The sequence below is a fragment of the Balaenoptera acutorostrata genome, chromosome 4 (genome assembly GCF_949987535.1).
Source record: "Balaenoptera acutorostrata chromosome 4, mBalAcu1.1, whole genome shotgun sequence".
Classification (NCBI taxonomy): Eukaryota; Metazoa; Chordata; class Mammalia; order Artiodactyla; family Balaenopteridae; genus Balaenoptera; species Balaenoptera acutorostrata.
Genome location: NC_080067.1, coordinates 83,638,646 through 83,649,724, shown reverse-complemented (window position 1 = coordinate 83,649,724; position 11,079 = coordinate 83,638,646). Strand labels below are relative to the sequence as shown.

At 34.9% G+C, this 11,079-nt stretch overlaps 1 protein-coding gene and 1 long non-coding RNA gene across 8 annotated transcripts in view; one reads left to right on the top strand and one right to left on the bottom strand.

Annotated features, from left to right (window-relative positions):
• IQCB1 (IQ motif containing B1) overlaps window positions 1–11,079 on the bottom strand; it is a 48,990-nt gene that overhangs the window by 9,711 nt on the left and 28,200 nt on the right. For all 7 annotated transcript variants that reach the window (XM_057545081.1, XM_057545075.1, XM_057545076.1 and 4 more), the window contains 5 exons: window positions 9,410–9,588; window positions 7,324–7,433; window positions 6,605–6,714; window positions 2,767–2,909; window positions 1,014–1,162 (listed from right to left, as the gene is read on the bottom strand). In XM_057545081.1, the coding sequence (XP_057401064.1) occupies window positions 1,014–1,162; window positions 2,767–2,909; window positions 6,605–6,714; window positions 7,324–7,433; window positions 9,410–9,588 (691 nt within the window). The remainder of the gene's footprint in view (window positions 1–1,013; window positions 1,163–2,766; window positions 2,910–6,604; window positions 6,715–7,323; window positions 7,434–9,409; window positions 9,589–11,079) is intronic.
• Window positions 1–11,079, top strand: part of LOC130708087 (uncharacterized) — a 44,213-nt gene that overhangs the window by 27,354 nt on the left and 5,780 nt on the right. The gene's annotated exons all lie outside the window — the stretch shown is intronic.

The window sequence follows — 11,079 nt, the reverse complement described above, 5'->3', positions numbered from 1 at the left end:
TAGAAAGGACCCAAGGCACTGATATCCACGGGTCCATGGGTTAATCCTTAGATGGCATTGCTTAGCAGAGGGTAAACAGCAGATGTGGGTGTGATTCAGTGATGGTGCAGGACTGTTTGTTGCACACATGGCCTAAAATCCCCAAAAGAGCCTGAGAAAGATGGAGGCGGCAGACATCTCTTCCTATTTCCCTAGTATTTACTCTATTTTTTAAGCGGTTTAAAAAATCTTTGTAAAAGCTTAATCAGAGAATCAATAAGGAGACTGTTCAAAATCTATCACTGTGAAAAACTGAAATTGACCTAAAGTTTAACAATAAGGGATTATAAAACTAAATGCTACATGATCTGAAATCCTAATATGAACGTTAACTACGTATAATAACTAGATATTAGGAAAACTGGTCATTAAGTGAAATAGACAGCCTTGTACTATGTTTTTCCAAGGCAATAAAATATTACTATGCTCCAGATAAATCCCAGGAAGATCATCATTTAAGAACACGATTCTATAATTCAAGAATTATAATGATCTAATTATACCTAATATATTACCTGCACATTAAAAAACATCTAATATGATACGCTGCTCCTACGTAGGACTTTACAATCGACAAAATACTTTCCCATAAATTAGGTCATCTGATCCACATAACAACTGAGTGAAAAAGATAGGGTAGACATTCATTCATACGTCAAGCACATTCAGGAAGCTGACAATAAATAAGACTTAGTTCCTTACCCTTGAGATTCTCATTGCTCAAGTAAGAAAGAAAAAAATTAACAAATAACACTGCATTTTGGTAAATGATGTACAAGCGTCTATGGAAATACTAAGGACTGAATGTCTAAATCATTTTGGCCAGTGATAAGGATGTTCTCATTTTAAGAAACTAAGGCTCAGAAAAGCTAAGTGACTTGACCAAGACTTTACAGCAGGTAAACAGGAAAGTCAGGTTTGAACCCATGTCTTTGCCTCCTAATCCAGTACTCTTTTTACTAAATCAGACTCACTGCTCTCTGAAGTGTGACAGCTGCTTTATACTCCACAAGAGATGGCCTCTGTTGGCAAAAATTCTTCCTTTCCCTGTACCCTCTCCAGTGTTTCTGGATAATCAATGCTGATTTCTCTTCTATTTCCCGATTATGTTTTTCCACCTGACCTAAAAAGATAACAAACACTATTACAACATACTCACTTCTATGCTTTCTCGAGTTCTAGAATCAGGACAATGAAAGTACCAACAATCTTGCAGTCCTTTTATTTTTTTCAATATTGATTTTCCCAATTCTATTATTTTACAATGGTTGTAAGATTTTAGATACAAAACGCTCCAAAAGCTTTCTCAGATTATGCATCTTCTTTAGAAAAGACTCATATCATTTTTTTGTCTCAGAGGAATGAGAAAAGGGCTAAAAATCCAATAGCAAGAACATTTAGAAAAAAGAATCACAAGTAAATAGTTAGAAAGTCATTCAGTACTACCAAAAGGGAAAGGCACATTGTGTATATATGTTACCTACTCTGCGTGGTTCTAAATTTCTCTTTAGTCACTTAGTTAGTTCTACAGATGACTTTCTGGGAGTTGGTCAGCATATAGTCTAGGGTTCACAGGAGCTAAGTGATAGAATAAGGCAGAAGGTAAAAATAAAAAGGGATATATTTGAGAGACAGTACCAAAAATTGATAGGATTTAGTGGTGAACTAGATGTGGAGGGAGGGAAAAAATTCTAGGATGTCTCATAGGTGGGACACTGAGTAGACTGTTGGTGCAATAACCTGAGAGATGAGGAATACAGGAAGAGGAAATCAGTGAGGGAAGATAATGACTAGTTTTGAGGATGCTTGTGGATATCTAAGTAAAGCTAACCAATAGGCAGCTGGCTACAGGGCTGTGTTGTCCAATGTAGTAGGCACTAGCCACAAATGGTTACATAAATTTAAAGAAAGTAAAATAAAATTTTAGATCCTCAAGTGCACTAGCCACATTTCAAGTCAACAGCTACCTCTAGCCATTGGTATTGTGAAGATATAGAACATTTCAGTTTGTAGAAAGTTCTACTGGGCAGGGCTGGTCTAGAGCTTAGGAGAGAGGGTGAGGATGCAGACAAGATTCCAGAGTGCTAAGCACTCAGTTGGTAGTTGAAGCTGCAGTTATGGTTGGGATACCTCAGGAAGAGCAACATGAGAATAATGGGGTAAGGATGGAACCCTGGGAAACATCTGTATTTAAGGGAAAGAAAGAGAAATAAGAGGCTAGTGAAGGATACTGGGAATGAGTAGTAGAAGGGGGAAGGAGTAGAACAAAAAAGGAATCTTGAAATGACTCACATCTCCCAGACTACACTTTAATATTAATTTCAGCTTAGTGTGTCAAAAGTGGCAAGAGGTGTCACAAGGTTTGTACTGAGTTCTGAGGGCAGAATGTAGCAATATTCTAACACCTTACTTAAGTTCAAGGGGGTTCTTTCTTTATGTCAAAGACAGATATCTTTAAGCATAAAATTTTATGTTTCACTAATTTATCTGAAAGAAAAGAAAAATTACTGGAGAGATTGCTCATCATCAACTAATAGGCCTTAATCAAAATAAAAATAATAACTTTTTTTGACTCAAGAGATTTAATAAGATTTATCTGAAAAAGGAGAAACAGGGAAAAGGTCCACATTTAAAAAAATAAATCATCAGGTAGCTAGGAAATCTGGTTTATTAAAAGATACCCTAATCAGTCTTAATTACACTTATAAAACTGATACTGCCACACACCTGGATGAACTATTTCAAGCATACTCAGCCGTAATTCTCGGGAAAGTCTCATGGCTCTCTGCCTTTGAAGTTGCAGTTGTAATCTGCGGTCCTCTTCTTCCTTCTGTCTACTTAGCTTCAGTAACATCTTTGTTCGTTTAGATCTGTGATGGAAACATTAAGTACACACAATTTTCATAATTATATGTCCACTCAAGAAGTATTTATGAAAAACGGCTTAACCTCACTAGTAAGCATATAAATACAGACAGCAAAAAAAATTTTAAACATAATTCCTAGTGTAGTTAGAGTATGATGAAATAACTTTTCATGTGCTGCTCTACAACCTTTCTGAAGAAATATTTTGGATACATGCATCAAAATATTTCTGAAGAAATACTTAAAATATGTATCAAAAGCCTTAAAAATGTTAACCAATTAATTCCATTTCTAATAATTTTCTTAAGGAAAAATCCGATAAGTATGTAAAGACTTACGTTAAAGGATGTTCTCCATAGCATTACAACAGTAACAAGCTGAAAACAAACCATATGTCCTACAATAGTGAGTTATATAAATAAATACTGGTTCATTCACTGGATGGAATTCTATAAACTATGAAAAAATAAAAATTTCAAAGAAGCAATCACTGTCCCTAAGGCAAACAAAGAAGAGAGAGTTATGCCCTTAAGCTCGGTTTCAAGGGGGAAGTTGAAGGGTAGTGGAATATGCCACTCTGGCATAAAGATCGTTTTGAGCTGGAGGCAAATGAGAATCAGGAAACACAGAAAGAAGCCTTCCCAGAGGATCCCTTAACTGACTAAAAGCAGAAACAGCTGAGAAATGAGGACTGCCATAAATTTCCCCTCCCAAGGAAGTTTTATGGCCATAGAGATGGAAAGTTGATGCTAAGATAGACCTGCACAAATAACCCATATCTCCCATAAGTTCCCCAATATATTTACCTTCCCCAATATACTTACCTTCCCACCGTTTGCTGCCCTCAGAAACCTAAAATCCTTTTCTTTTCACCTGTCACTTCTCTATAAGTTATTCTTTGTTAACGTCTATATAGGCCCAAATTCTTTTTTTTTTTTTTTTTTTTTTTAAGGTAAGAAGTGGATTTATTTAGAGAAATACATGTTCCATAGACAAAATGTGGTCTGTCTCAAAAGGTGAGAACGGCCCTGGGAGAAACACACTCCACAGAGTGTGGGCCATCTCAGAAGGCGAGAGCTATATAAGCCCAAATTCTAACCACCCCTTTAAGTTATGCATCATGTCAGGTTTCTTCCATGTGATGTGTGCTACACATGTTAAGAAACTGTTTTTCTCTTGTTAATCTGTTTTTGTTTTTGTCAGTATAATTTTCAGCACCCCAACCACCAAACTTAAAATATATAGAGGTAAAAATTGTTTTCTTCCCCTACAAAGTCAAACAAATAAAATTAAAATACCTAAGTATCAGCACCATGATAGAGGAAGGTAAATTGTGAGCTGTCCTGCTTGTGAGGCAGCTGTTAGCTGCTTCAGTAAACCTTGCTGAGGAAAAGGGTACTTAACAGAAAACAAAGTTTCTGACCATGAAAAGTGATTAAATAAAGAAGAAACCCCCAAGAAAGTGCTTTAGCAAGGGTGTGACTATAAAAGAGTACCTCTTGTTGAATCCGAAGCTCTGATGAATCTAGGTCCATAACTGTGAGTGGTGGGCAGTCCCTCCCCCAAAAAAACATGGGAGAGGGAAATTACTCTGAGATAATAACCTGACCACAAAGAGACAGAAATAACCTTGGCAGAAAGCCCAGCTACAAAGGAAGTAAAAGAAATTTGCATAAACTGTTGCAACTAATAGAAGAGGAAAGGTGCTGAAGCCTGGAGCAAACTGGAGATTAAAAAACTAAAAACTCATTATAATGTGAGATTTAAATAATTTTGGCTTCATGGCTAATGTCTTATAACGGATATATTTATAACTGGTCTGGTGTTGTTACATAAAGCAATGGAATTTCTATTTTAAAATAGTGGAATCTTAATTAGATTCCACAGATACCCCTCTAAGTGGACAAAATCCTTAATCCTAGGATACTTTTAAGTAAAGATTTTAATATTACAACGAAAAGTAAACTGGCAAATTTGGCAACTACTGTAAGACTAAACATTAAAGGTCTGAATCCATGGCATAGGGGCACCTTTAAATGTAAGAGGATACATAGCTGAGAATGGTAGCAGGAAGAATCCATGAGGGATAACTACTCTGAGTTCACTACAAAGGTAAAGCTATACCAAGAACATCTCAGACTCCTGAATAGAAGAATATACACTGTGACTCTCAAAATATTCATCATTTCCCAAATTTATTTAACCAAAGAAATAACTTTTTTAATATTTGTAAAGAAATAGCTAGTAGGATAGACAAACTTTGAGCAGTGCTGGAATGGATTATACTTGCCTCTCATGAGTACTATTTACTTAACAGATCTGCCTGCCTAACTAGATTTGTAAATCTTCAAGGGCAAAAAATGTGCCATATGCATTTTCCTCCCTACCACATTCTAAGTGCCCAGCAACATGCTGCAAAAAACTTTCTATTATTTTAATTTTGTGAGGTACATAGACAATTATCCCCATCTTATAGATGGGAAATTTGAGGCTGAGAGAGGTGGGGCAACCTGTCCAAGATCATTCAGCCCATAAGTTGCTGAGGAGGGATACAAACTCAAGTCTGTTTAACTCTCCCAATACCTAGCACAGCCTCTGGCATATATTAGGCACTTGAAGCATGCTTAAAAAATTAATGTTTTTTTGGCTATCAACAAAACTCATGCCCAATGATATTAATAACTTATCTTTTAAGTCTTCTCTGAAGGAAACTTTTATCAATGAAAAGCATGTCCACTAAGGGACACAGCCAGAGTGGCTTCAAGACCTTCCACTAACCCATCCAGATTCTTAGAGGCAATGGAAAGAAAACACACAGACACAAATGACTTAGCTCGTAAGGTCATTTATGATAAAGTAGAGCCATCTCGGAGGTGATTTCTCATGCAGCCTAACTTAAAGCTAAATTTTAGTTCACTATTTTAAAACACATTTGTAACTGAGAAACACAGCTGCAGTTATTAAAAGAATAGTTTCTGTTTTCTTAAAAAAAACATTGACTTCTGGAATATGCAAGTTACACTTTCGTGAACTAAAATTTGGCTTTAAATTAGGTTACATGAAATCACCTCTGAGATGGCTCTAATTTATCAACAACGACCTAAGAGCTAACTCATTTGTGTGTGGTGTGTGTGTGTTCTTTTTGTCACCTCTAAGAATCTGGATGGGTTAGTCATGTAAAAACTGGGCCATGTCTTCAGTATTTCATTTTTAGTCTACTTGAAATAGCAACAAATGACAAACTATGTCATATCTCAGTGACCATATGTATCTATGCCATATTTACTGAGGAAAATCAGGTTAACATACTTAAACCTTTTTGTACTCATACACATTCTTACCATAATTACATATGAACAATTATGGCAATTTTTAGTTTTAAGGGTTTAATGAGATAATTGACCATTACTGGCTCCCTCTGTAGGCCTGGCCCACAAAAAAGTCTTACTAAGTGAACAGGACTGTGTATTTGTTACATCAGATTCCTGTCTTGCATTATGTCCTTTGCTTTTGAAAGTACATCCGGTTAATGAAGTGCTGGTACTCAGAAATGTATGAAGCAAGAATGAAAGAAACAGATTAGAATATTGAAAAAGAAAAAAAAAACAACACCCCAAACTCTAAGTTTTCACTCAGCTATACTCTAATAAGATATATCTAGCCCTCTCAGATCATAATTCCTCTCACCCCAATTTTTTACCTGAAACTCCTCTGCAAAGTAATCACAGCAGATGGAAGCTTCTTTAATCTCTTTCTAGTCTGGAAACCCTTCCAATAAGCTTGAATCAAGCAAGCTGCTTGATGCAGTTTCTGAAATTAAAGGCCAGAATTAATTTAGAGACATCTCTAGGAAAGTCTTTTTTAGAAGTTTACTTCTTAAAATATCAGGCCTGGGCAAGTATTAATCTCCATCTTTAATAAGCTGAGCCGGAGGCAACATCTGCATAGGCCCAGGACAGGGAAGGCGTAAGAATATTAAACCTGATCTCCCAAAGGAAGCTCAGTTAGGCATTATCTAGAATATATTCAAGATACAGTCTAGTTAGCTTCAAATTCTCCCTGATTAATCTCACTTCCATTCCCATTACAAGGATTTCATAGTTTTGCTTATTTAATGCTTTAACATCTTTGCTTCACTTCCTATGCCTGGCTTCATTTATTCAAAGATTCAAGGGTATGAGGGACTCTTTGTATAGGTTAAAAAAAAAAAAGGCTCTGGGGTTAAAAATTTAGACCATAAACAACTCCTTCTCCCATAAAACTATGGCTGCTCTGGATGTTAGGGGAAAATAAGTAAAGGAAGGGGGAGAGAGAGCAAAAAAAATGATTCAAGAGACTACCACTATCCAATATTTTGAAACCAAAATGTTTACTGAAATGTTAGTTAATATCATGCAAATTATTTTTATAATTTAATACCTGCTCTTCTACTTCCTGATAGACCTTAGGGCTTAAAAGACCAATGAGCTGTCTAAGTTCTTGACTAAACTCTGTCCCAGGCTCTTGTTTATTTAGTAGACTTCTGAGTCCTGAAATGCAATAACAAAGGCACAACTATTAATAATAAAATATGATTTTGTTATCTAATCAGAATTAATTTGAGGTTAAAAAGTCTAGTTTAGAAACAAATGAAAACAATAACAAGATTAATCACATGATTTTTCTTTTTCCTTTTCTCAAAAACTTCTAGATTGAGGTCTTTAGGATTTTCCACTGTCCTGGAGTTCTTATGTGCTCACTTGTGAGATCTGATGCAAAATCTGTCTAGTCAACCTCTTTAATTAAAAAAAAAAGGAAGAGTGGAATCACTGCGATAAGTCAAAGGGTAGAGACATATAGTTGTTTTTTTTTTTTTGAACATAAATACCTTAAACAAAAACATTTAAAAAAAGATAATGAATACATACTGAGTAAATGCCTATCCTGTGGTAGCACTTAAGCAGGTTATTAGTTACTACTAATTAAAGGAAGTTATTATTACATAAAAATATACAGTAATGTATGTAATTTGGGGTAAATCAATAGGTTCCTGAGCTTTTATTATAGGAGAAGTGCTATAATATTAAAATACTGCACTTTCATCCCAAATTAAAACTGAGTAGTAATATAAGTTACAAAGTAAGTACTATTTCCAGGGCATGGAGGAATGATGGATTATAATGTATGTACGCAATATACATAAGCAAGGGAAAATGGCCTTGGACTGTACAACTGGGGAAGCCACTAGATGGGTCTTTCTATGTCTTATACTTTCTTCAAGACTCAAGTTCTCAGCAGTATTAATAATTGTAAAATATCTTGAGGAAACTGAATAAGTTCTACTGTTGAGAAAAGAAAGGGAGACAGCTTAAGATAAAATTCCTTTAGAATGAACTCTGTTGTACATTCACATTTCTATAGAAGAAATCTAATTACAGAAATAAAAAATGTGTATCTGGCACAATATCATCTAGACAGTTTTATTACTGGCACTTCTCTCCCTATTTCTATAATACATAAAATAATTACAATGTTCACAGTAATGACTCATGCAAGATAAGTCACTAAAGTGCCTTCCAAATCATCAAGAATGATTAAAGGCCATTGTAATAGTTTTGGTATTAAATGCATCACATTATATTCTAATTCTTGAAATTTTATATATAATATAACCCTGTATTAGTAAGTATATTTAATCAATTAGAAACATACTTCTTGACCATACTGAATAAGAAAATATATTGTAATGAATTCATGGCTCTGGCTAGCAAAGAAATAAAACAAAGCTAACATATAACTTTGATTAACAGTTGAAAAAAAAAACTACCTGAGTAATTCTGGGTAAACACCTACATTTTTTCCATGCCTCTGTTTCCACTGCTATATAACGAGGATAAGAGTAAACATCTCACAGGATTGTTATGAAGATTAAATATTTTAATACACATAAAGTATGAGGAATAGTTATCTGACACACAGTAAATGCTCAATTAAATGAAAGATATTATATGGTAATGGTAAAACACTGAGTCCTTTCCTTCTCAAGTTTTCAGACTTTTTATTCACATATGTTTGATTTTGGAGGTGAGGGAAATTTTTTGTTTGTCTTTGAGGAAAGGCAGTATAGGAGTTGAAGAGTAATTATCAATTGATGTAAAGATCAAAAGGGCTGTCAATCTCTGAAGCACAGCTCTATTTTCTCAGTAAAGTTAGGTAAGATCACTGATCTTTTTGGTCATTATTTTACTACACTATATGGTATATTCAATACACAACCTTCTTGTCAGAGAGGGAGCAAATATTCATTGTAACCTTGTCAATAAGGTATCATATGCCGTCTGTTGAGACACGAAGATGGCTGGATTACATAAAGGTTTTTTCCCTGAATTGTTATCTGCTGTGACAGAGTTTATCCGCACATTTCAATTATTGACTTTTTAAAAACACAAGTATTTTGTTTTCCATAAACCATCAATAAAAATGTTCTTTTTGAGACTTGCAAGAAAAGAAAGAATATATGTACTACCTTTGTAGCAGGCACTTAGTCTCAGTAAAATCAAAATTTCCTGATGGGATTCAGCCATCAACAGTAGGAGCCTTGTAGCAGTACTTCTTATGACTGGACTAGGAGTTGATAAAAGTTTGAAAACAACTTCATCTAAAATTGAATGCAGGGTTTTCCCTTCTATTCTGAGTAAATCACCACTAATAGAACAAAATAAAAAAATAAAAAATGTACCGTTACTAAACGACACATAAGTATCACAAAAAATTAAACATTAAAGGTGCAGCAACTTAATGCCTATGGCCTGATCCATGAAGATAACCAGTAGTTTAAGCAGATAGCTTAGTTCCAAGAATACATCACATTAAATCAATTAATTGAATTCTTACTGTAAGGCACCATGCTAGGTAAAGTAAGGAATACAAAGTTGCCAAAGAAACTTGCAATCAAATACTGGAGGAAAGATAAATGTGCAAAATAGTAAATAGATGGTTCAAAAGCTTCAAGGCAATAATAAGAGGAAAATCACAGGACATTAAGTACATGGTTCACTGCTTAATGATGTACGAAGACAAAAATGTTATAGGAATTCAATTATCATGTACTTAATATAGAAGGAACTTTTTCTTTTAGTATTCCTTTATTACACTAGCAACTTCATGTTGCATTACCGATGTCACGAAAAATTACCTGAAACATCGAAATAGTCAAAAGGGATTACTGGGTGTTCTTTTACTCACCCCACCAAGGAGTATGTGATTTTCTAGGGGTGTGTACCTTTGATTATCCATTTACTACTGATTAGGATATTTTGCAATTCTGTAAAAGTAGATGTTGGCTTGTAGAAAGCAAATATTGGCAATGATTATTATCTGAGAGCAATGCAAAGAGATTCTTACTCAACAACAATATAAATGACTTTTATCCAGTAGAAAAAGTAACCGTAAAGGTTATGCCTGATATTCTCTACCATTCAGCTTCTGTGATAAAATGTTCTTCTGATCCTCTTCCATCCTCTACTTACAGATTTTTGACCATTCTTTCTCAGTCTTCTTTGTGGGCTCCCCTTCCCCAATATACCCCTTAAAGGTTACTCCCCAGGATTCCATTTTCAGCCCATTTCTTTTCTCACTCTATTCATATTTTCCACTGAGCTCATCTTCTCTCATGTTTTTAACTATCGTTTTTAGGCTAACTCATAAGTCCATAGTTCTAGTCCAGATCTCTTCCAGAAGTCACATTCACTTGTCAGTGGACATTTAAGTTGTCTTGTCTTTGGGTGTTACAGATAAAGCTGCTATAAACATTTGTGTACAAATCTTTGCATGGACTCTTATTTCTCTGCCTGCTGTAAACATCTACCTATGTTGGACATAACCAATATTGAATTTGTTTTGGCTATACCACTGTCTATTATCCATTATAGAAAACTTGGTGTCATACCTGAAGGCATCCTTTATCTTACTGCGTATCAAAATGCTCAGGAAGACCTAAGGATTTTTTTATTTTGACCAGCTTCATTAAAGTATAATTGATACACAACAAACTGCACACATTTAATGTACAATTTGGTAACTTTTGACGTTTCCCCATCACAATCAAGATAATGAACATACCCGTCACCCCCCAAAGCTTCCTTTTGTTTCACTGTAGTCCCTCCCTTCTTACCTTCCCTGGCACCTTATACCCAG